This window comes from Scyliorhinus canicula, chromosome 26 (genome assembly GCF_902713615.1).
Source record: "Scyliorhinus canicula chromosome 26, sScyCan1.1, whole genome shotgun sequence".
Taxonomy (NCBI): domain Eukaryota; kingdom Metazoa; phylum Chordata; class Chondrichthyes; order Carcharhiniformes; family Scyliorhinidae; genus Scyliorhinus; species Scyliorhinus canicula.
This window is the reverse complement of record NC_052171.1, coordinates 5,171,299-5,197,993: the sequence shown is the minus strand read 5'-3', so window position 1 is coordinate 5,197,993 and position 26,695 is coordinate 5,171,299. Positions and strand designations below refer to the sequence as shown.

Here is a 26,695-nt window from a genome sequence, read left to right as displayed (position 1 = left end):
TTGACCTCAGACGAGGGCCTGTCCTCGGCTTCTAAACCACCGCTGATGTTCCGAGGATTAGTTCCTCGTTCCAACAGTTATCTTGCCCATCATTTATCATCAGGGGTGTTCTATTGGTAATCTTCCAGTCTGCAGGCAGCAGAGTAATATCCAAGAAGCATTGAACGCTTTTTGTCAGAGTTTTAGCGTTATTATTTTGTTCCTCTTCTCGGAATGAATTTAGTTTATATCCGAATAATGTCTGCCCTGGACGCTAACATTATCTACAATCCTTTCTTCTATCACTGGCAATGCCTCACGTTATGATGAAAATTGGCCTCTTTGACTTTTCTTCTGCCCTGCCTCATTTCTTTATACCTAATTATATTCTGCTTTCCGGGCTTAGATTTCCTTCCTCTGAAACACTTGTGTTATATCATTCCCCGGAACTACTTGGAAAAATGGTCCATTACTCTTTGAGCTGCAACCATAGTGATTTGGGGAATTCTAGTCTCCACAATTGAGGAATCATTCACCCATCTTGATTCTTACTGTCGTCAGCACCAGTCTACATTAGGGCCATTGAAAAGGCCTGACATTGCTGCTTTATTATTTGGACATTGCCATAACGTTCACCGACAGATTAACTTCGGAATCTGTAACCCACTGTTTGGGAATCTATGATATACGGCGCGCTATTAAACATGTTGTATCCCCACAGCTCCTCCATTAGATGTAGTTGCTGAATCCTCTGGTTTATCGTTCCACACTTCAATATTGTCCCTGATCAGTGGGCCTCCCATTCTCTTCTTTTCCCTTCTCTATCCCTTAAGAATATATTGCTGGCAGAAATATTCAGTTTCTGTTGCTGCCGATGTTGAATAAAGATGTAATGCACAATTAATAGAAAACCATGTGATAACTTGCTGCTCTTTTCTCCATTCCCTCCCGAGTTGCTGTTTCCTACCCCTGTAACTGGCTCCTAGAATCATAACCCTGCCAGATGTTTTGAACTCTCGCACAACGCTAGTTATCGTTCGTGTCTGTACATTGACCCCAATCCCGTTCTGGTGGAACGTGTGTGGTTTATCCACGACCCTCTTGCTCCACATCTTGTCTCGTGTTTCAGGGAACTGAAGCCATCCCTCCTCCATCGCTTCTTCGAACAAGCATTCCCCTGAACTGACTTTCTGATTCAGTAACCCAAAGCCCATGGATGTGGGAGAAATCTCGGGACTATCACGTTGGTCTCTCCCTCTTCTTTCCACGTTATTGTAGCTGCTGAAACTCTGCCAGTTTGACTTGATCCATTCGCTAACCAGGCCATTTGTTTGTTTCCCAACCATGTCTTCCGGATTTTCCCCTTTCCTTCAGGGAATTTCCTTCATCCATTCAGGGATATTCTCTGCTCCCAATACTGTAGCTACAGAAAGGGCTGCAACCCTCTGGGAATTTGATGGCCCTACAACTGCGCATGTGCCTCCCGGTGTAGCCGAATCCCGCACAGGGCCTCGACATTGTTCTGATTGCAATTCCTCATCGAGTTACCATCGACCTTATTGAAACTTAATACTGAAAACCAGTTATAAAATATCAGGCTAGAGATTTGAATGGATTTACATTCATACAGTGAATGAAAATCACTTTCAAACAATAGGTCCATATCCAAAATACAAATAAACAATCCGAACGTCCTAATTAGTGACTCATTCGAATCAATATTAAACATGTCCTCCAAGAATGCTGATTGCCAGTTTCCTTAATTATACTTTGCCACAACCTGACTCTTGTGTGCACTCTGCTGCATTCTCTTCGACTCTCCATCTCTGCGACTTCCATTCAGATAATGCTAGCTTCCATACTCATGTATCTGATATCCCTTCCTTTGCCTCACCTCTGGATCTGTTCGCACTGTGGGGCACCGTAGTTGCCGGGACCATGGGCATATCTGTCCCATTGCACACATTTCTGGTCTAACACCTTCTCATCCCTCTGCTCGGTATAATATGCTTTCCCTTCTCATCAGCATCCACGCCAGCAGCCAGAACTTGAGGTCCTGCCACTTCCATCGCACGGAGCGTCAGACTCCCAACTGACACAGTCGCTCCTGCTCTTCCTTTACAGAATTTCGAGGGTCAAATTCCCGACACCTTTTTTTGATACACTTCACCATAATTGCTTTGCTGAGTGCCACCGCCAGATCCGCAAGCAAAGCCCGAACTTTCACTAACTTTCTCATATCATCCTCTGCCCCTCTCCCACCCTGACCTCTCCCTCTCAGCCCCGGCGCTGTTACAGTGAAAATCAGACGTAGTTCAAGGAGCAGCGCCTCATCTTCTGATCAGACAGGTCAGTGATTTTCGAATTCAGTCGCGTTGAAAAGAATCAGGCCGTGACCACTGCTCCCATTTTATTGCTGTCAGGATGCGCTGGTAATAATTCAGTCTTTCATGTAATCGCTCCCTGACTCTCATCCGATCACAATGTTTCTTCCCAGTGTTTTCAGATCCTTCCTCCCCCCCCCCCCCTCCCCGCAGCCTGTGTTCTGACTTAAACACCACTGGAACTTTTATCCCAGTTCACACCAAAGGACAAGGGCCTGAAATGTGAATACCCTTCTCTCTCGACAAATGCTGACTGTTCAGCTAAGTTTGGATTGGATTGGATTTGTTTATTGTCACGTGTACTGAGGTACAGTGAAAAGTATTTTTCTGCAAGCAGCTCAACAGATCATTCAGTACATGGGAAGAAAAGGGAATTAAACAGAATTCAAGAAAATACATGAGAATACATAATAGGGCAACACAATATATACAATGTTACAATATATACAAATAAAATCCCACAGGTTTGTTTGGAATCAATAGCTTTCGGAGCGCAACCCCTCTATCAGATCACATACCCGATGAAGGAGGTGCGCTCCGAAAGCTAGTGATTCCAAACAAATCTGTGGGATTTTGACCTGGTGTTATAAGACTTCTTACTGTGCCCATCCCCTCTTATGCGATGTAGCTGAGGCATTGTCTGCTGGTTGTTAGAATTGCTGCATTTGCAGAGTTTTACTTTCTAAGGAGACAGGGAGGGAGGTGGGATGCAAATGATGTTAAATAAAATGACCGGCAAAATGTGTAAAGAACTGTGGAGAGTTTGGCAGCAAGCATAATGATGGGATTAGGAGAGTGGCCTGCTTTGTGGCAGACATGGTGACTGCTGCTTTGATGTTGAGGGCAGTCACCTTGGTTAACATGAGCATCATACTGACTGAGTAGCCCAGTTTCTCTTCATTGCCCATTGGAGGGCGGCAGACCGTATAAACGGTGCCTGTCAGAAGTGCTGCAGAATTGCACAACAAACAGGGGCCACGTGTATTTCCCGGGCATCTTGCCAAGCGCATGAGGAAATGTCAGCACTCAGTGTGAAACAAGTCACACAAACACGTTTACTGCGAATGTGAAGTTCACAAATGCCCCCGTCGTAGACCCGCAGGGATAGCTGATATGGTCCTTGTTTCCAACCAGGAGCACGGTTTGTAGGATGTTATCACTTGGAATGAAGGAAGACTCCCATAAATCCCAATGCATGGAAATCAGCTGCCTGTCTGCAGAGCCCCAGAGCAGTCTCTGCGTGTTTTGGTGTTGTGTTGAACTAACAGGAAACACCTGGCGCGGTGGGGATTTCCATGTTCTTGTTTTGATAGCAGCTCCCTGTAGTATTAGTAGAATGTTGCTGGACATTTAAACTTGTAATTTGAATTCAGGCTGCATAAAATCCAAGAAGGAAATGTACCAACTTGTGTTCTGTGCATCTGGTCAATATCATTAATTCATTACAAATACATGGAGCTCACAAGTTTGCAAATAAAATTGACCCTGACCACAAAGACTGAGTCACAATACAAAATTATGATAATCTGCATACACTTTCCTGAAGACCTAACTCAGAACATCAACAGGCCAAGGATACGCCACTCTGTCCAAATCAATCAGCAAAATCAATGAGACCAGGAGCAGCAATCCTCCCTGTCCTTTCAATGTGGAATTAAAAAAGGCACGAGGTGTCTGATTCTCAAGGTAATCATACTGTAGGAATCAGATGGAAAATCAGGGTCATTCAGTCTGTGTCAACATAAATGACTAACTTGCTGTTGTCCAATCACAGGGAGGTCAACCCTGAATCCATATCTGGTAACCTGCTGTGATTCCATTGGAGGACAGGAGCTGAAGACATCTGCTGTTCCCATACATTGTCCACTGGAGCCCGAACAAACACACGGTAATATCAGCCTGATCTCTCCTGGAGTGTAATAAGATCTGGAGAATGACAAGTGAGAGGATTTAATAAATATTATTAAACTGCTGAGGGGTCACTCTAAAGTTACCAAAAGTTCAGCAAATTAAAATTATTCATATGAGTTGGCGGGGGGGGGGGGGGGGGGGATCTCTCCGGAAATGGACATTTCACTGAAGAATTCTGCAAACTGTATTGTGAATGGAATGAATTGGAACAGGATAATGCCCTTCATATCACTGCCAACCACTCCTTTGTCTCTCCAGGTATATCCAATACTGTCCCAATTTGACAGACTCTCCTCCCTTCCTGGATATCAAACTGCATTTCAGTGAGGAAGAGGCCTGAGTGGTTACTCCAACCCGTTTTACAGCCGCTTAAAAAGACACACGCAGAACGGCGGAACATTAAGGTATTTGTCTCGGTCTCTTGCATCTGTGACCAGCTAGTCAACCCTGTTAATATTGGCGCTTATACATGAACAATGTAGTCATGTCACTGGACTAACAAAATGGCTGATGTTCTGTGGTCAGGTGTTTAAAACAGCGACAGGGCGGCTGGGATTTAAATACAATTAATGATTTGAAGGTCTGAAATTGCAAGCTGATCTCTTTCATGTTGACCATGAAACGATGGCTGTAAAATCCCATCTGCTTCACCAATGCCCCTTTAGGGTGAAATTTGTCATCATTGCCCAAGCGAGGCTCCAGGCCCACAGCAATGTAATTCACACTTACTGAAATTTGGGAGAGGGAACAAGTGGGTGCCAGAAACACCATGAACCAATCAGACAATGAATCCTGAAAATGTTAACACGAAGGAATGTCTAACAGTCACTGATATTCAGCAAGGACCCAAGAAATAAGCTTTGACAAAGGGTCATCGGTACTCCAAACGTTAGCTCTTTTCTCTCCCTGCAGATGCTGCCAGACCTGCTGAGATTTCCCAGCATTTTCTCTTTTATTTCAGATTCCAGCATCCGCAGTAATTTGCTTTTACCCAAGTAAATAATGTGGCACGCCAAGATATCCTCATAATTACTGAGATATTTCATGGAATCGTCTCTGAGCTTGAGACTCTCCAGTAAATCGGGTCATTTCCTCCGACCCGTGTTAATAACGTAACTATAACATAACGATACATACATAACATTTACGTATGTGTATACTCGCCGACACCCAGAGATTCTGTTCCAATACTGGCAATGACATGGACCAATTGGAAACATGGACAGACAATTCCTGAGCCATCTATAAATGACGAAATCCTGAATGGAATGTTAAAGTCGACAGTGCTCATAGAATCTTGTAAAAACTGGCAGTCTCACTTCCAGAAATCTGTGGTAAGTAGAATATGACAGAGAGGTCTCTCAGTGGTTCAAGTATGACCAATGTAAAGCGATGCCAATTACAGGCAATAAACAAGCGAGTTCAGCGAAACACGCTCAGGTGAACAGTCCAGACCGTCATGCACACTTAACTCCAAAGCCCGCAGATGGAAATTCAAACTTCCCAAGATGCAGTGTACCCATGCAGCGCATTGGTTGGACTAAGGCAGTATTACCTCTCTCTGCTGGTGAATAGTGCAATAGTAATGCCTGACGTTATCCAGCAATTCTACAATCCACCCCCTTGTGGATACGTTAGTGCAGTGATACAGAGTCTCAGTTTTGTCCTTCGTTTGATGTGACGGTTCAGACAATGGTTTTCGGATCATTTTTTGGGGGATTGGATTCACCTCTGCACAAAGAGTCAGATTCTGAGTGTCCAGTTAGTTAATGAGTGTTATTCCGTTTATTGGAGTGATTCAGTTTATTGATAGTGGATGTTTTTACAGGTAATCTAATGGTAAATGAGTACAGCGCATCACAAGGACAGTGTGTCCATGTGTTGGTACTGGGGCAGATTGTCATTGCCGATCGGTGTATTGTGCTGGACAAGTATATTATCCTGGCATCAGTTTATGGGTGTTTGGGAAGTTTATTGATATTGGGTCAGTTGATTTGTAACGTCATAATACAGACGTTTACTATTCGACTTGACTTTATCTGTAGTGGTACAGTTTTTGTTTCAGTAAATCAGAGTGTGGCTTTATGCGGTCCTTTTTATTGCTCAGATGCAATAGCCCGATTTAAGGCGGCTCTTGTTATTTGTTATTTACAGTACAGAAGGAGGGCATTCAGGCATCGTGTCTGCACTGGTCCCAAAAGTGCAACCTAGCTAGTCCCATTCCCGCGCCTCGGCCCTGACGCCCTCTAAATTCGTCACTTTCAATATATATCCAGCTCTCTTTTAAAACCTCCTGTGGAATCCACCTGCATCACTCTCTCAGGTAGTGGATTCCAAATCCCAACAACTCTCTGAGTAAAGATGTTCCTCCTCCCTCACTCCTAGCTCTCTTGCTGACCACCTTGAAATTGTGATCCCGAGTCACTGACATATAAACTCGTAGAAACAGAATATCCTCTTTTCACTGTCAAAATTGTTCAGAATGTTGAATACCTCAGTAAGGTCGCCTCCTAATCGTCTCTACTCCGAGGAGAACAGGCACAATTTCGCCAATCTTTCCTGGTATCTAAAATACCTCATTCCTGGTATCATTCGAGTAAATCTCCTCTGCTCTCTCTCCAGGGCTGTAATATCCTTCGTTTAATAAGGTGCCCAGATCTGAATACTCCACACGTGATCTGACCAATGATTGGTAGAGGTTTCGCATCACTTCCGACATTTTATTCTCTATGCCTCTATTTATAAACCCGACGATGCCATAATCTTTCTTAACAACTGTTTCAACTTGCCTGGCCACTTCAGAGAATTATGCACTTGAACCCCGAGGTCCCTCTGCTCCTGTCTTCAAAGTCATGCCATTATATCTATATTTTCTTCCCGTGTTTCCCAGTGACAATATCACTATGCCACCACCTCCCCATAATGTGCTAGTGCATGTCAAAACATTTAGTTTGAGGGTAGTAGGCTAGCGCATGGTTGGTGGGTTAGTTTAATGGTAGTGGGTCAGTGTATGGTCGGTGGGATAGTTAAAGTGGAATGTATATTGTATGATTGTAGGTTTGTTTAAGGATTGCGGTGTTGTTTCTGTTTGGTGAGTTAGTTTAAAGGTTGTGAGTTAGTTTAAGGGTAGTGAAGTAGGTTATGTTTGTTCTATTTGTTAATGGATAGTGTGTTAGCGTGTGGTTGGTGTCTTAATAATAATATTTATTAGTGTCACAAGTGGGCTTACATTAACATTGCAATGAAGTTCCTGTGAAAATCCCCTCGTCGCCACACTACGGCACCTGTTCAGGTACACTGAGGGAGAATTCGGAACGTCCAATTTACCTAACGAGTATTTTGTAGTGGCTTAGTGTATGGTTGGTGGGCTTGTTTAAGGGTAATAGATTAGTTCAAGGGTAATGGGTTCCTGGATTAGTTTAATGGTGGTGGGGTAGTTTATCTTTCATGAGTTAGTTTAAGGGTAGTGGATTAGCTTAGAGTTGGTGGATTAGCTTAATAGTCGTGTGTTAGTTTATGGTTGGTGTGTTAATTTAATAGTAGTGGGTTAATGTATGTTTGGCTGGTTAGTTTAACGGTAGTGCATTAGTGTATGCTTGGTGGCTTTGACTAAGTGTAGTGGGTTAGCTATGCTCGGTTGGTTAGTTAGATTGAGTATCTTGTGTTAGCGTATGTCTAGTCAGTTTGTTTAAGTGCCGTGGGTTAGTGTATGGGTGGGGTTAGTTTAAGGGCAGTAGGTTAGTTTAAGGGTAGTGGGTTAGCGTATGGCTGTTGGGTTAGTTTAAGAGTAGTGGGTTAGTTTATGGTTAGTGGGCTAGTTTAACTGTAGTGGGTCAGTTTATGGTGGGTAGGTGAGTTTAAGTGTAGTTTGCTCGCGTATGCTTGGTGGCTTTGATTAAGTATAGTGGGTTAGTTTATCGTGGGTTGGTTAGTTTGAGGGTCGTGTGTTTGTGTGTCTGGTTAGTTAGTTTAAGGGTTGTAGGTTAGTTTAAGGGTAGTGGGTCAGTTTATGGTTTTGGGTTAGTTTAAGAAGAATACGTTAGTTTAAGTGTTAGGGTATGGTTGGTGGGTTAGTTTAAGGAGAGTAGGCTAGTTTAAAGGTAAGAATATGGTTAGTGGGTTAGTTTGAGCATAGTCTGGTAGTTTATGTTTGATGAGTTAGTTTAAGGGTACGGGGTTAGTGTCTGTTTGGTGAGTCAGTTTGATGTTAGTGATGTAGTTTATGTTTGTTAGGTTAGTTTATGGATAGTGGGTTAGTGCATGGCTGGGTAGTTTAAGGGTAGTGTGTTCGTGTATGGTTGGTGGGTTAGTTTAAGTGTAGTGGGTTAGTGTAAAATGGTGGATTAATTTAAGGGTGGTAGAGTAGTTTATGTTTGCTGGGTGAGTTAATGGATAGCGGGTTAGTGTATGGTTGGTGTGAATTTAATGGTAGTGGGTTAGTGTATGGTTTGTGGATTAGTTTAAGATTAGTGGGTTAGTGTATGGTTTGTGGATTAGTTTAAGTCTAGTGGGTTAGTATATGGTTGGTGGGTTAGTTTATGCATTGTAGGTTAGTTTATCATTGGTGAGTTAGTCTTAGCATAGCGGGTTAGTTTAAGCGTATTGGTTAGTGTATGATTGGTGTGTGAGTTTAAGGGTAATGGGTTAGTGTAAGGTTGGTGGGTTAGTTTGAGTGTAGTGAGTTAGTATATGGTTGGTGGGTTAGTTTAAGATTAGTGGGTTAGTCTATGGTTGGTGGGTTAGTTTAAGCATAGTGGGTTAGTTTATCATTGGTGAGTTAGTCTTAGCATAGCGGGCTAGTTTAAGCGTATTGGGTTAGTGTATGATTGGTGTGTGAATTTAAGGGTAGTGGGTTAGTGTAAGGTTGGTGGGTTAGTTTAAGTGTAGCGAGTTAATGTAAGGTTGATGGCTTAGTTTAAATGTGTTGGGTTAATGTCAGTTGGTGGGTCAATTTAAGTGTAGTGGGGTAATGTAAATTAGTGGGTTAGTTTCAGTGTAGTCAGTTAATATAAGGTCGGTGGGTTAGTTTAAGGCTAGTAGGTAGTTCATGTTTGTTGGGTTAGTTCATGGATAGCGGTTAGTGTCTGGTTGGTAGGTTAGTTTAAGTGCACTGGGTAAGTTAATGCTTGGCTGCTTGCTTACTTTGAGGGCGTTGGGTAGTTTATGGAGTCTGTGTCAGTTTGGATGTAATCAACCCCTTTAAAGTCACTGGATTAAGTGATTCTGTTAGAAACGGGCAGCACGGTAGCACAAGTGGATAGCACTGTGGCTTCCCAGCTCCAGGGTCCCAGGTTTGTTTCCCCGCTGGGTCACTGTCTGTGCGGAGTCTGCACAATCCCCCCACGTCTGTGTGAGTTTCATCTGGGTGCTCTGGTTTCCTCCCACAGTCCAAAGACGTGCAGGTTAGGTGGATTGGCCATGAGCAAAAAGGTTAGAGGGGTTATTGGGATAGGTAGAAGTGAGGGCTAAAGTGGGTCAGTGCAGACACGATGGGCCAAATGGCCTCCTTCTGTACTGTATGTTCTATAAGTATAACTTTATACTTCGATAAGGGGCTGGTTTAGCTCACTAGGGGCTGGTTTAGCTCACTAGGGGCTGGTTTAGCTCACTCAGCTAAATCGCTGGCTTTTAAAAGCAGACCAAGCAGGCCAGCAGCACGGTTCGATTCCCGTGGCGACTCGGGGGTGTTTCACAGTAACTTCATTGAAGCCTACTCGTGACAATAAGCGATTTTCATTTCATTTCAAACAGTTCATCGGCAGTGTGTAGCTGACGAATACCGATGGCTGTGGAGTCCCATTGTGGTCGATGGCTCAATTGGAAAATATGTGATTGTTTGTAGTAGTTACATAAGGTGCTGGTCAAGTGCTTCCCTTGCAAGGGTCATCTTAGATCCAGGATTCTGGAAGAATGCATGCATACAAGAATATTTTCAATCAATTTCAGACCTGGGTCAATCCTGGATTTCTGTTTAGGGTGCAAATGTTGGATCGATTTGTGAAATCTCTGCAAATTTTCAGGCTGTGGATGAGTTTGGCCGATTCGTTTTGAATTGTTCCATTATTCTGTAATCAGTGTTAGCGTATAGTCACTGTGACAGTTTATGCATCAGTTGTTACTGTATAGTCCCGGTGTCAGTCACTTTCCTTAAGGTAGTTTCTGTGAGCTAAACTAATATTGTCAGTGTTTCACAACACAGCTTGATTTTATTCATGTACATGTGTGTGTGTGGGGGGGGGGGGGGGGGTAGGTTCAATTATTCACATAACATAATCCACTCAGATGCTATGTTGATTTATTCAAAGCAGGAACTTCAAGCATAAAACAAAATACTTTTCGCCAAGTGAATTTAATTACGGAAACAATAGTTACAATTCATTCACTCACTCTTTCCGACTAATTGATCTACATTTATTCTAATTCACCTCTTGGTTTGGTGCAAAAAGTAGATTTTATGGCATTTCCAGGATGGAAGCATGGGCCAATTTCCCTTGGCCCGCGACAGGATATCATTGCTGGGTGACAGTGTGCAGCGTACAAAGCTTCTTTGATATGGACGAAGTGGACCTAACTGTCTGTCACTGTTAGCAAATGTCCATTGCCATAAATGATGTGTTTCCTCTGATGTTGCAGTCCTTGAGGTGTGCAGACCATTGATTATCGAAGTATTCTCAAGTATAGGAACCAGCAATTTCAAGTGCGTCTTCTAACAGCTCCAACCTACTCTAACAAAGAGGTAAAGTGTGCAAGTTCTTTAGAATTCTGAATCCAGACGCCTGAGCCCATATCCATCCGTTGTGGTTTACATTTTAGATAGGTGGTCAGCTATTGGATAGTAGGGAAGTCTCTGCGTAATTAAACAGATGATATGTATTGTCCCAGAAAGCGGTGTAGGGTTTGGCTTTGAGGTGATGGATACTGTGAGTTATGGAAATAGAATTAGTGTCCAGTTCTGGATTCAGTTGATGAGTGTTGGTTAGTTTATTGTTCAATTGTTTGTTTGATCAATTTGGACACAGTCGGTTCGCCTCGACAAAAGAGCACAGTGTTCAGGCTGTGTGCTGTGTTCTCATAGCCGTATCGCCTCCAATAACCTGCCTTCCTCCGATTCTGGTCTGTCCTTTATCCCCAATTTCCTTTAGGGCAACATTTCTGGCAATTGTCTCAACTGTTTCGTCAAGATTTGAAATTCCAGAAGCCCAGAAGTGAACGTCAGTTTGAGGTGCAAAGTTGTTCCGAGGCCGAGTTCGGCCGTATTCTTGTTGAAATTAGGACTTGTCACTGCGTCCCGATTTTCTACCCTCTTGTAGCCAAGGTGCTCCCTTTGCTGCCTTGTCAATTTTGGTCAACCAACGCTGTATTGTTTCCATTGTCTCGTTATGAACAGTCAATTATAAAACTATTCTCAGTAACAAACTATTAGTTTTCAAAGACAATTGCAATTGTGGAAATTGACAGGTTTGGATCTGGTTAATTTGTGAATGTGATTCTTAACTCTCCCAGTTTCAGGTGAGTGTCGCTTATTACGCTGCATCTCTTGGAAGATTTCTCTCTTTCGGCATGTTAAGCTACACGTGGTTTCAAGTTCCTTTGAGTCGATGACTTATTTTTAGTTGCCCTTGCTGTTGCAGATTCAGAGTGGGTGCTTGGGCCTTGTTGTGATGTCACTTTGTGTCCAGTCCTTAGTGCTCACTCTAAGGAGTGGACACAGACAGATAAGGAATTGAACACTTGGGACATGTTGCATCAATTTGGGGATGTCAGAAGACCCCTTGAGAAGTGGTCCTCAATCCATTTAGCTAGAACGGCCAGATTGAGAGAAAGGCAAGTATTGGATAGGATATCAATCTAAATGCATCAATCTAAATACAGTATAGTTATGGCAGGGGATATTTCACAGACATGGATTGCCAAAATAGTTACTCACTGTGTGCCTCGAAGAGACAATAATAAAATTCAGCAAGTTGATCATTGAAGCCTCAAACGAAATTGCATTCAATACTGAACGATAAAGACATGACCAGTTATTGTCACAATTCCAGTTTACATATGTTTTTGGTTCACTACAATGACAGGTGCAACCCCAAGATTTCTAGCTTTTCACAGCTCCATATTGTAGCAGATACAAAACCTTGTAACTGTTAATTATTATAGAACACAGTAATATCTCTCACTGGCTCAGCCAGTCATTAAATCAAGAATAAGTTGATTTTAAAAGGAGAGTTTATAATACTTCTCAGTATCCAATCAAATTTGCCAGACAGATTGGTTCAGACAGGAAATTCAGACAGGTTCTTTTCACTTATCCTCTTTCATCACTGATGGAAACCAAAGCCAGCCAGCAGTTCAACAACTCATTGAGAACTGTGGTCAAGTGTTTAGAGTTGGACAATAAGCTGTTGGAAGCTGCTGGTTCGACACAAATGAGCTCGAGGACCGAGGACCAGATGCCTGGCAAGTCCAGCCTGCACCAAAACTTAGTCTGGGCTGTGCAGCTGAGTGCTAAAGAATAAGCCCCTCCCATACTTGGGCCTCTCGCTATTGGGAGTGCTCAGCCTGCACACAACCTAATGTAGACACAAGAATGTGCCCAAACCAAAATCCTTCCTTTTTAGAGTCAGATCGGTCGACAACAGAAACAGAATGGATTCAGATGGAATTCCCCATCCGGGAAACACCATGTCCATTTTCCTTCCTACTGAACTTATCCCAAAGATAAGTATGCAATGTCTTGGACTGATTTTGGCTGTACAATGGATTACAAAACGATTCTCAAGAGTTATTTGCGAGTGTTGTAGTACTTGGGAATCATATTTAAGGTGTATTTTTGACTGACCAATTTCAATGTTCTATACTTTGCAGGTCATTTTGACTCAGGTTTTTACGGTGAGTAAATTGAGTCTCTGTGGGTTCATTCATATTTAAGTTCTATGCTTTAGGGTTTTGTTTATACATAGAACGACTCTGGAACGAGACTAAATTGGATAGAGTACAAATTGGAATTAAACTGTAATGCTAGAAATCTTCAGTTCTTCACGTCATTATAGAATTGAACAATTACATTAAATGGATATTTGATCACGTATGTGAAGTCTTCTCTGAACTTACCCAGAAATACAACATAAATGCAAGGTTTTGTGCAGTAACTCAGGAGTTGAAGCATGAAGCCAATTTCCCTTACAAACTGAGGTAGGTATCTTGATGTTTTTCCCAACCAAGATATCTGGCTCAATATAGAATAGAACACGAGTACGGCCCACAGCAATATAAAATTAACTGACATGGCAAACAGCAGATTGATGCATTTTCTCTGGCTCTCCATCTCAAGGTCACTGGGATGCTCCTCAATGCTGTGCCCCCTGGAACTCCGTGATTCTCTGCTGGTCAATACAATATGTCTAATTGTTAAAACATTGAGCAACAGGATCAAAATAAATGGGATTACGGGTGATAGAATATAATGAATAAATTCAATTACATCCCACGCGATTGAATCGATAGCCCCATCTCTTTCAGCACAAAACAAGGGCACATTCCGAAACTGATACATATCAGCCAACATAAAATACCAGATGGTGTTCACTAAACTAAACAGTGCAATCATTGCTCCGAGAACCAGGACCGCTGTTTTATCAGTGCAATATTCAGTTCTCAGTTTCTGACAACAAATCATCACAAATTGATCAAATATAAAAGCGACTGTGAACCAGACAGAACAGTCTGTGACTGCATAAAGCAGTATGGCATGGTTGTTACACAAGGGGATGGAGTACATGAACCTAAATTGATTCTCGTAATGTGTAGGAATATGCCTTAATATCAGATCGCTGAAAATTACCAGTAGATCTGCCACTGTCATAGCCATCAGGTACCGAGTCACGTGTTTGGAGAGGTCGCACTTTTCCCGATACAGGATCGCAATCGTCAGTGCATTACCTGGTGGAAAGGGAAATCAATGGGGAAAATAGACATCAGCCTTGGAGAACAAAAGTGGTTTAATAGCTTCTTGTAAAATTTGCAGTTTTGTTGCTCCATTCAATGTTGGGATTTAATTATTGTGCCTGCGGCAGAACCTTTTTGTCTGAGAAAATATTTGAATCAAGACAGAAAGGAATAATGCCGACGGGAAAGAATTTAACATCACAAATAATGGGATTCTAATATGAGATCACTCTCAAAGGCTTACAACCCTCTAGGCATTGGTGTAGTTTTCGGTATCCATTTGTAAATAATTGTATGATTCTTGGATTTCTGTTAGTTGATGACAACATCGGATTCCCTTGCAAACATTAATAAACTTGGATTGAAAGAAGTTATAGATTCAGTGTCTGCAAAACATAGTCCATATCCAGAGATCAGTGTTTATGCAGCCCGTAGCTCCCAATGCAAATATTAGTACTGTGTTTGAATTTCCTTTAAGTATTTGTGGTATCTCAATCTCCAGTAAACACTATTCAGCATTAGACACCAGGAATAGATCCATTTTTCTAACACTGGCAAAGTAGGAATCGCGAGTGATCTGTAAGATATGAAGACCAAATACTGAACCCGCATGTAAAATCTGATTAACAAAAGTTAATTGAAATGTTAATGCAATTCGACCCGAATTAGAGCACTGAAATACAAAAAGGTGCAATTCAGGGTAGACCCAGTCTGGAAGAATTGGTTCCTGGCACTGAGGAAGATTCACCAGATTCATCCAAATACAATTGGGGTTAAAGTGATTAAATTATGAGCTTAGCTACTTTAGACTAGGCTTATGTTCCTTGAATATGCACAATAAAAAATTGTTCTAACGGAGGCATTTGAGATGATCAGGTTAGAGAGAGAAAAATACTCTTTTGTCTGGTCTCAAGAATGAGGCATTACTGTAATATAAGAGATCGAGGGTCGATGTCAGAAGGCAAAGAGTGGTGAAAACATAGAATTTTGCTCCGCGACAAGCTGTTAAGTACAGCTCAATTGAATTCTCAAAGTTGAGATTCTTTGATTATTACAAAGGCTGCAGATACACAAAAGCAGGGTCAAATTTGTGGTTGTACAATAATGTTCAACAATGGGAATTCAATCCTGTTTTGTTATGCACGTGCATCAACTGTTCCACAACCAAGGCAGCTAAAATACAGATCAATCTGAACTTACTGGAACACCGGAAGTGTTTGCAAAGCTTCTACTTTACATTTCTCCGGGTACTCCGGTTTCCTCCCACAGTCCAAAGATGTGCAGGTTGGGTGGATTGGCCATGAAAAATTGTCCAAAATTCTATGATTAACCTAGGACAAAAGTTCGGCGCAACATCGTGGGCCGAAGGGCCTGTTCTGTGCTGTATTTCTCTATCTATTTGTGATACATGCTGGTGGTCCCTAAATATGAACGTTCCCAGGTGGCTCAGTAACTATCGACTTAACGCTACTGTGCACTGCCTGAATGTTTACTATTCTAGATCGTCTTTCCAAATATTATTTTCATGAAGACATATCTCTTCTCAACTCAAACCTGCCCCACAGAACCACAAACGCGTTCCCCTCCCCACCCCCACATCGTGCGAATCAGACCTGCACAATCAATCCATCATCTTCCATCACTACCACCCGCTCCAGTGTGATGCCTCTACATTGCAAAAGGGGTCTTCCCTCTATTCTGCCCTCACACACCCGAAACAACCTCTCTCCTTCACGAAGCTCTTTCCTACAGGAAATGCATCGCCTGAATATTTTGTTCCATCCACCCATAGAGCAAGGCCCCAACCATTCATTTTAAATGAATAAATTATTTACTTGTACGTTTGTCAATTTGGGATACTCTGGTTCATCGTTCAGGATGAATCCCACTTACAACTGGCGAGGCCAAAGCACTCGGGTGACTAATTTGCCGAAAACTAACTACTCAGTCCACGGGCATTTTCCTCAGCTGTGGGTGGTCCGGATTTTCATTCTGCACTGTATTGCCACATCAACCTTTCTGATCGTGTCCTCCAAGACGGTGCCACTGAAATTCAGCTAAATATCAAGATTCAAACGTTAAATGTCAGCACCGTGCCGTTTGTTGAAGCGTATGGACTCAAAACTAACTTCAACAATTCCAGATCCTGTCCACAATTCCGTTTTTTTTCTTTTAGGGCTGTAGCTATTGGAAGCAGTTCTAGAATTTCATTCAAGACTTCCTCTGGACTCCACCTTTGTCTCTTTACTTGTCTCCATGACTACCACCTTGGTCTTGCACCATCATGCCTTTTGTCATTTAATCTCTCCTACTTTTGTACACCATCAAAGACTTCCCTTTCCATTATATCCATCCTTCCTCCATTTCCTTGTCTGTGTGCATGCTTCAAACCTTTTTCCAGTTCTGATGTAATATCAGAAACCATTAACTTTGTTTCCCTGTCAACCGGTGGTTGCTAGACTTGCTGTGTTTACCTGAAATTCTCTCTTTCAAATTTGCGGCACCCACAGCATTTGCATTTGTTCCCTTGTAACGATCCCAGAGTTCCCCTTGGTCACCTCCAATCTATCTCCCATAAACATCTATTTTAGGGATTAACTTTAATATTTTGTCACATTCCAGCATTGCATGAACTGTGTCTTCCTTTACAGTGGCGCCTTGTAAATGCATGTCCCTTTTCTGGGTTTGTCTAAAATCTCTCTCTCCAGGATATCTTCAAATATATATTCCATCCGAAGGAGACTGGTGAATGTATATTTGTGCTGGCGTTCTCCGTCAATGTATCTCAATCCACAGTATATCCCCGTGGTGCACATTCAGTAGAATCATTAATCCCACATTGCCCATTTTCGGGAGTACTGTATGCAAGTCCTGTCCCAGCTATCCAAATAATAGAGAACAACAATATTGCAATGAAAAAGATTATACAAGTAATTGAGATTTGTCAGAAAATCCAATAATTGTGGATACGAGTATTAAAAGACAAACAGTGATACAATTAAACAGGGTTAAGGAATTTACAGCAGAACAGAGACTTACCAATCACACCTATGGCAGCGAGGATCGGAAAGTAAATCTGTTCGATGTTATGAAACACATCTAGTGTCCCATAATTTGGTGGTATTTGCCTGCGAAAATGCATTGCCGTATTATTCCATTCTATTGCACTCAGTCTCTCATCCATTTTTGGGAGACTCCAATCAATTGATACGAGTGTCTGATCGAGTCTTGACCTCAATGTAAAGCTGGAAATGCACGTTAGTGCTCGATACTCCAACCGGGAATATGATGCAGAGGATTGAATTATTCTTAGATATATATATATATATATATAGCAAAAGGGAACCTTCTGCAACACTTAACCATCTGTAACATTGCAAATCTGTAACATTGTAACGTCCATTTAGTCCACTAAATAGTCACAGTTAATTAGCACCAAAGTAACAACCGTCATAATATCTGAAATGTTGGGAGTACTCTCACTACCTCAGGAACATTACAGGATATTGACACACTCGGGGAATCTGACAATTCCTTGGAGATTCCCGTGATCAACACAATTCACGAAGAAACCCGTATCAACACTAAAACCCAATCGTGTACATTCTGTAATATTGGCGAGTCACCACACAAACAAACAGTCTATCCACGCTTAAATTAATGTTGGAACATCCAGTATTGACTGAAAACCATTCAGTAACATTCTCCAAATTGTAGCCACCTCCCAGGGACCTTCCGGAGGCCACGGGACACTCCAAGACGAATTGCAAATATTGGTCCGTTACATTTTCCCAGATAAAGACACATTGCCAAAATCACCCCATAAATATAGACATTGAGGGTCCCTCGAAGTCAGTGCTGGGCAACCTCTTATGAATGGAGTGCACGTCGCAAGGGCGATGAAGTGAGGTGCAGTCTGATTGCTCACAACATTGTCTGAGAGCCGTGCACTGTGTAAATGTGTATTTTGCGTTTAACCATTTGAAGTTGACGATAGCTCCATTCATATATGATTAAGCATTTTCTATAACTCGTTATGAAGTATTCGGCGTGTGTTAAATGTATTCAATCTTATTGATGGGGTCACGGTTAGTAATCAAGCCCAATTTCAATCTCGAGATTAGGGAGGACTAGTCACGCAGCCCACTCACTCGCCTCGGTTGCCAATCGCTGCTCTAAGAGTCCGGTCTTCCTCAGAAAATGTTTTAGAGGACTGACAGACTCCGAACTCCAGAATTCCCCGTCACGATTCCACCCCAAGCATGCTGCCAATATTAATGGTATACTGATAATTATTGGCAATAAACCATATAAATGCAGTGACACACTGATCCCCATAAAAATGGCAGGTTGACTGCAATTAGTTTGACCACACGTGTACACGCACACATATGGGCAAACACATCCATAAACACAGACAAGCATACGCAATCTCTCTCGCGCACACACACACTCCACAATTGTACATTAAGTCCTTTATCCCCAGACCACCTGCAATAAATCTTCAGATTTACGGAGCTGTAATGAACAATCGAATGCGAGATTTCACAACCCAGGAGCTCAGTAAGAAGTCTTACTACACCAGGTTAAAGTCCAACAGGTTTGTTTCAAACACGAGCTTTCGGAGCACTGCTCCTTCCTCGGGTGAATGTAAAGCATTTCACGTCCTCAAAATGGATCTAAGAACCCAGAAACTCTCGTATAATAAACCCGAGATCCCACAAGGTACCCATATAGTGCGTCTTATATCCCAAAAAGTCCTACAGTACAGTTGACTTTGCAGCGTACTGAAATCCCTCTGCAAGACATTTCACATGCCATGGACTCCTTTTAATACACGCCACAGCACAGGGACCCCATCGCAGCGAATGTCCTAACCATAAGGCCACCTGAAATGTATGCCCCCTATCATGAGACCCTGTAATAAAACTGGCAAGCTGGTGACCAGACCTTGAGCACATCTCAGACGTCAGAACCCGCTGTAATAGACAGTACATCACAGGACCTTATTAAAAGCGTCCAATGTTATGGACAAAAACGGAACACAGAACCAATGAGTGCTCTTTTTGACTGTCCTTGAATTCATCTGCATGATAATTATTTCCTTCTGTTCTTGCAGAATCTGCCATGGGAATACCTTATCAAATGTTTCCCATCGAGCAGTCTCATTAGCTAATGGTTTACTAACCCATTGGCTCAGATCGGAACATTCGCCAGAGTTCCGAGTTCGTCTTGACCTTGATCGCCGATTGAAATTTGAATCACGTTCAGAAATATTACTACACGTTGAGACATGGAAAATTCCCTCCCCGAGCTGGAAATGGGAAACAGGTAGAAAAGGATGTCCCAAGCTGACCAGGAAAAATCGATCCCATCTTTCTCTTTCAGATCAGGTCCGGCTAATTTACATTGCTACTTGAAGATCGAACGCTGCACAATGGAGTTTGAATCAGAACACGGATAGTCATTGCATTATATGACCAACAGCAGCCAATCGGTACATGTGCTGGGGAGTGAGTGGACAGTGCAACATGCAAGAGACAGGGGACTTGACAGCATGCGACGGAAGGTTAGTGCGGAGTCTGGCCCCAAAGATGCTGGCAATTGCTGAGCTGTGGGAAGAGAACCAGAGTTAACAGTTTAGCTCAACATCATTGCGATAGAACTGGGAAAGGAACAGATTGTCAGCAACCACGCAGACAGGGCAGTAATGGGAAGGAGAGGAGAGTCTGTCACAGCCTCTACACCGAGGAGAGAGAGAAAGAACTGTGGTGCAAGACATAAAGGAGATGGTAATGGAACAAGTCAAAGCATAACAGTCAGGTCAAGTGCGGGTAGAAAAGTGTGTACGAGGGAGCTGCGGGAAGTGAAGCATGCTCCAGGAAATGGCAGGATGGCGAGGTGGGTGACAGAAAAGCAGCTTCCACTGAAACCTCTGGTCCCTGGGGATAACAGTCCCCTCATTTCCAATCTCACCATGACAAATCTCTGTTCCCATCCTAATCTCTGTAGCTACTCCAAGGCCGTGGCAACATTGTTCAACTGTGCCGCCCACAATACGTCAGTAACAATCTTTATTATTGTCACAAGTAGGCTTACATTAACACTGCAGTGAAGTTACTGTGAAAATCCCCTGGTCGCCACACTCCAGCACCTGTTCGGTTAGACTGAGGGAGAATTCAGAATGTCCAATTCACCTAACAGCACGTCTTTCAGGCAGCTGAACCGTAACAAATGACCAGTGAGGTTTAAGCGTCACTTGCTTGCTTTTTTGTGTAAAATTATATTTTTCTGCCTCCCATTCAGTTTCTTAACTTATCAACTTGCCATACTTTCAACAAGGATTTGCAAACATGTATCACCAGAGCCTTCTGCCCTTGCACCTCTCAAATACTGCCATTTGGATTGACATGTTGTTCCATGTTGCCTCCCTCAAGGATTAATCATTTTGTTTTAGAACATATTTTGGACAAAGTGATTAACTGTATCGGTTTGTGTGGTCGCTTGTAATTATTGCCATACCTCAAGGGCCATAATTGTGCAACTGCAATATGCCTTGCTGTTCCAAAAAGACTTTGCTTTGAATGAATTAGTCAGTGCCTGGGAGAGCATCACCCCCAGCTCCAGTCGGGATCAATTAATCAAGAGAACGAATAGGTTTGTATGTTAGAATAGCGAATACAACTATTATTACAATGGAACAGAGTCATCCTAAATTATTAGAGCTACTTATGGGCACTTTCTGAAATGCAAAAGGTATGCTATTACTCTTTGCTACTGTTGAAGCCCTAATTCTCTAAATGCGCTTTAAAATTTGTTTAGCAACTTGTTGTTTGTTAATTTGATTTCTCACTGCTGTTGATTATGCTGTGAACAAAACAATGCAATTGTGATAATTAAATATCGGGCATTAAAAATACATGGAGCTATTTGAAGCAGGTAATTATTTGTTTTAATGTTATTCATTCACGAGATCAGGGTATCACTAGAAATAACAGCTATCCCCAATTGCCCTTGAATTGAAAGGTTTCCTGGGTCATTAACGGGGCGTTAAGAGTCAATCACATTACGGTGGTTCTGAAGTCACATATAGGCTAAACCAAGTAAGCATTGCAGATTTCCTTCCCCAAATAACATTAGTGAATCAGATGGGAATTAGTGATGGAAAATAAAGAAATGGGATACGAATTGAGCAGGCATGTTGTATCTGCCTCCATTGTAGAGGATACATATGCCATGCTAGATACAAGTCGGAATCAAGAGATGGAAACTTGGCTGATGGAGTATAATGTGGGGAAATGGGAGCTTGTCCATTTTGCCCACTTGTCCTATAGAAAAGCATCATATTTTATTGGATCGAGATTGATGAGCTCTTGCCTCCCGAGGGATGAGTGAGCTGGTGCATGACTCACAAAAGGTGAGTATACAGCTACGGCGAGTTATTAGGAAGGCCAATATAATGTTATCCCTGATTGTAAGGGTAATGGACGATATCAGCAGATATGATGTACTGTAGTCATGCAGGATGTTGCTGAGGCCACATGTGTAAGACCGTTTTGGTCTCCTTATTCAAGAAGCATTTCAAATACATTAGAAACGGATTAGAAAAGATTGACTATACTGAAAACTGGAATGGGGAGGAGGGGGTTATCTTGTAAGGAAAGGTTAGTCAGGCTGTGTCTGTATTCTTTGGAATTTCGAAGATTGATCACATTGACCATTTCAAATGGAGAGGCAGGTCAAATTATTGGAAATCTATATTATTGGGATTATAAAGAACATAAAGAATGACGAAAAGATTGACAAGGAGGGCGGAAAAATCACGTTGGAGAGAAAGCCATCTGTTAATATAAGGACGGACAGGAAGAGTTCCTACAGGTGTTTAAATAAGACGAGTTAACAACGCGAATATTGGTTCTATACAAAGTGTGCCTGAAGGATTGGAGATGAAAAGTAGGGCTATGGCATTTTAAGCAGATATTTTGCATTGGTCTTCACTATCGAGGACACATGTAACGTTACAGAAATGGCTGTAAATTACCAAATGGAAGACAGGAACAAATTCAGGAAAATTCAATCAACAAGTAAATGGTATTGAGCGAATTATTGGGCTCTCAGGCGGACACGTCCCTTGGGCTGGATGGATTTCACCGTCGTCTTGAAAGGGGGGGGGACTTCCGGTGACTGCGGGCGGGAGGCAGCAGCACAATGGAGGGCTCTCATTCGGGAACGGTATTTTCGGAGCTTAAAGCCCAGTCCCAGGGTCCACGGAAGCAGCAAAAGCAGGGTGAAGGCACAGAGGAGGCATAGTGAAGGCACAGTAAAGGAAAATGTGAGGGTGAGCAAAAAAACGGCCATGACTGAGGTAATGGCTGCAGAATTCGAAAGGCAGTTTACAAAACACTTGGAGACAATGAGGAAGGAGATGAGGGAGGTTTTGAGGTGCTGGTGGAGGAGGCAATTTCCACGGTGATGACGGCGGTGGCGGGCGCAGTGGCGGAGGTGTGGGAGCAAGGGGAGGCGCTGAAAAAAGTGGAGACGACATTATTGCAGCACAGTGATCAACTTACCTCGATGGGGAAGGAGATGAAGAAGGTGATGGAGATTAACAAGGATCTGCAAGGAAAAATGGAAGACCTGGAAAACAGATCCAGGCGACAGAATTTGAGGATTGTGGGGCTGCCCGAAGGAGTTGAAGGGCCGAGACCGACTGAGTATTTTGCTGCAAGGCTGGCGGAACTATTGGGGAAGGGGGAGGATCCCTCCCGATATGAACTGGATTGGGCTCATCGGTCGTGGAGGCCTGTACCAAAAACGAGTGAGCCACCAAGAGTAGTGACTTTGTGCTTCCGTAGGTACACTGTGAAGAAGGTCGTCCTGTGCTGGGCCAAGCAGAAATGGGTGGTGCAGTGGGCTGGAGCTGGGATATGTGTATACCAGGACTTTACGGTGGAGCTGGTGAGGAGGCGGGTTGCCTTCAACTGGGTGAAGAGGGCACTGTACATTAGCAAGGTGCAGTGCAGCATTGTATATCCAGCGAAGCTGAGGGTGACTTACAAGCTCAAGGACTTTTATTTTGGAACGGCAGAAGCAGCGGAGTTTGCAAAGGCAGAAGGACTGTGGCAGAACAGGGTCCAAGTGGTCTAGCTGGAGTGGAAAGTTGGGGGAGGAACAGTTTGGGGGGAGGAGTTTTACAAGAGGCAGTGGACGGGAGGAGTTGGAGTGGGGGGGGTGTGTTTACAACTCTTGGGTATCATGTACGGTACTCTTTCAGAGGTTGGACGGCATTGAGTGTTGTGGGGGGGGGGGGAAGAGATTGGACTCTATGGTGACCATGGGCGGTCCCGGACTCCTTTTTGTTTTTCTCCTTTGTTTTTTGTTTCCACCGTGGGAGGGTTTGTTTTATTGGATGCATATATTGACAGGTGGCCCGTTGTTTGGGGTGGTGGGAGGATGGGATTGTTGTTATTGTTAAAGGGATTGATTTTGTATTTCTTACCATTTACGGTCTGTGGATGGGGTGTAAATTTTGAAGAAAAATGTGAAAATTGAGAATAAAAACATTTTTGAAAGAAGTGGATGAGATAGTTGATGAATTGCAAATTTCCATGGATTTGAGTGACGTTCCACTAGATTGGAAGCTAACAATGGAAGATAACAAATGGAACACTTTCATTCAAAAAGGAGACAGAAAGCAGGAAACTACAGGCCAGTTAGACTAACATCTGTCACAGGGAAATGTTAGAATCCATGACAGAAGATTCAATAGCAGGGCATTTGGAAAAAATCAAGGCATGAAGAGTCAGCTTGGTTTAATGAAAGATAAATCATGTTTAACCAATTCATTGGAGTTCCTTCAATGAGCCACATGTGCTGTGGATAAAAGAGAACTGGTGGATGTATTGTACAGGATTTCTAGAAGGCATTTGATAAGGTGCCACATCAAAGGTTATTGCACAAAATATAAGCTGGTGGTGTTGGACGCAAAATATCAGAATGAATTGAAGATGAACATATTTGTTCTGATATTGTCTGGTTGGTAGGATGTGGTGAGTGATGGGAGTGCTGGGGCTTCAACCTTTTTCAAGTTATTTAAATGCCTTGGGTGAAGGGACCAAAGGTATGGCTATGGCTAAATTTTCTCATGACACAAAGATAGGTGGGAAAGCAAATTGTGAAGAGGACACAGATAGGTTGAGTGAGTGAGCAAAACATCCAGTGAGTTTACAAGTACAAAATAATTTTCAAATTAATTAGATTTTACACAATGTGTTGATAAGATCTGCTTGGTATTATTTGAATGGACAGTGGAATTGGATTAGGCAGGCATTTTCAAAAGACAATTTGGCATGAGAATATTTGAAGAGAAGCAACTTCTAGGATTCTGGGGAAAAAACAGGTGTACACAACAAATGCTCCTTTGAATGAATCACATTGGACAGAGCGAATCGCCTGGTCCTTCTATGTTCTATACTCATAACCAGACATTCCGAATGGAAAATAAAGCACTGTCAAACCCAAAATATATTACTTCCACATGCCTCTCCAATAGCCATGTTTGCAGAGAAAGTACCTTTAGTTCCCAAATAAAGAGGAACTTCTTCACCCAAAGGGTTTGGGAATCCATGTAATTCCCTGCCTAGTGAAGCGGTCGAGGCTACCTGTTTTTAAGGTAAAGATAGAGACATTTTTTGAACAGCAAAGGAATTAAAGGTTATGGTGAGTGGTCGACAAGTGGAGCTGAGTCCACCAAATGATCAGCCATGATCTTATTTTTTTAATATAAATTTAGAGTACCCAATTCATTTTTTCCAATTAAGGAGCAATTTAGCATGGCTCTAGCTTGCACAATTTTGGATTGTGGGGGTGAAACCCACGCGAACACAGGGAGAATGTGCAAACTCCACACGGACAGTGACCCAGAGCCGGGATCGAACCTGGGACCTCGATACCATGAGGCCGCAGCGCTAACCCACTGCGCCACCGTGCTGCCCCCAGCCATGATCTTATAGAATGGCAGAACAGGCTCGAATGCCTCTTGATCTCACATACGATGCAATGCTACAATTACAGACTCCCTTGGTTGGAGTAGACCATCAGACCTGAACCAGTTCATGCAGTTAATATCAGCACAGTTCCTGGATCCTGCAGTTGTCTAAATGCATCTCCTCCAGTTAATAATCTTGGTCCAAGGATAAATGGCTTTGTTTTCCCCAGTGCTTAAACCCCCATCATTAATATCCGGCAGAGCCCACATCAAGATCGCAGGACCATGACTACTAAACATTTCACCCCACTCTGAACCCTGCAGTCATACAATCAGGAAATGCAAAGTAAAAGTCTATTGCCACTGTAGGGAAATGCACTGTAGTTAATTCCTTTCCCTGTCCCCGCAGCCAAACAGTCAATAGCAATCAATAGGGCTCAGTGTCCACTATAAACATACGCTGTATGTAAAACAGACAGGAACTTCACCAGTCCCCTGTGGAAGGCAAGTCCAAAATGAACGGCCGATGTTTTTAAATGTTCCCCTCCTTTCAGTTATTATTGTGCAGACCTTAAAAAGATTAACCGCTGTACGTTCCAAGACTTTCTTGTTTCTTTTTCTCCAAGCTTATGCAGACTTACTTTCATCAATTGCTTACCTGGCGCACACATATTTGCTGTTTTGCGATATTTGTTGCTCCGGTTTTGGGCTAACAAACTGAAGTTCCCAGGGAAATTACTAAATTATGAACACTGCTTTATATTACTCAAGGCATTGTGATTCGAGCACTCCATCGCTTTGTTTTGATCATTCTAGCTGGTTAAAACAACATACCCAAGTGTTAAGTAAACAGATCTGAGAGAGTGGAGCAGATTTAATGCAATTACAAAAACTAGAGGCAAAATTAGGAAAACGATTTTTACACAGCCAATCTGGAATGAACTGAGGATGGTGGAAGCATATTTAATAATCTTCTAAATATAATTGGATAAGTACTTGATCCCAACCATCTATTGTTCCCATTGGTATTTGGTGATATACGTGTTAAACAATCCACCAACTTCACTATTATTAGTCCATGGCTGTATATTTCTTTAAATACAAAGAGATACTACCTTAATTTGTGAAGCATAAGCCATGTCTAACAGACCATCTTTCTTTGTCATTGTGTCTCAGGACGTGTTATAGATTTTTAAAAATTCTTTCATGGGAGGGGGACATTGTTGCTTCGGCCAGCATTTGTTACTCAACCCTAATTGCCCTCCCACAAGGTGAAGGAGATCCACTTTTGTATTTATCATCTACAAGGGCACTCAGTGATGTTGGGAAGGAGTTGGGGCAGAGATCTCCTTGGCAAAGGGGTGGATCCCACTTCATCCCTTCTGGACAGCAGATGAAGTCAGAGCTTTCCAACACTTTCCACAAGGGAAGATTAAGCAACCAGGTACAGTCAGGAAAACAACTCCACATTAGACAGCACGGTAGCATTGTG

The 26,695-nt window shown here is 42.6% G+C and overlaps 1 protein-coding gene across 3 annotated transcripts; it reads right to left on the bottom strand.

Moving 5' to 3' along the window:
* Positions 1 to 11,739: 11,739 nt before the first annotated feature.
* LOC119957525 (probable G-protein coupled receptor 139) lies at positions 11,740 to 17,572 on the bottom strand. 3 transcript variants are annotated; one of them, XM_038785662.1, is made up of 3 exons: positions 17,256 to 17,572; positions 14,113 to 14,210; positions 11,740 to 13,654 (listed from the first exon to the last, which is right to left on the bottom strand). In XM_038785662.1, exons 1-3 carry the CDS (start codon positions 17,398 to 17,400, stop codon positions 13,619 to 13,621), a joined length of 279 nt encoding a protein of 92 aa, XP_038641590.1. In that variant the 5' UTR covers positions 17,401 to 17,572; the 3' UTR covers positions 11,740 to 13,618. The 3 variants fall into 3 exon arrangements, with proteins under 3 accessions (XP_038641590.1, XP_038641591.1, XP_038641588.1); XM_038785663.1 differs by having other exon boundaries at positions 11,740 to 13,651; positions 17,256 to 17,571; XM_038785660.1 differs by having other exon boundaries at positions 11,740 to 14,210; positions 17,256 to 17,569.
* Between the last annotated feature and the right edge of the window lie 9,123 nt (positions 17,573 to 26,695).

Excerpts from the sequence above, each read along its gene's own strand:
- LOC119957525 (XM_038785660.1), bottom strand. The coding sequence starts at position 17,400 with ATGGATGAGAGACTGAGTGCAATAGAATGGAATAATACGGCAATGCAT. Across the intron at positions 14,211-17,255 it reads CGCTGCCATAGGTGTGATTG|GTAATGCACTGACGATTGCG; the intron begins GTAAGTCTCTGT and ends CCTTTCCACCAG.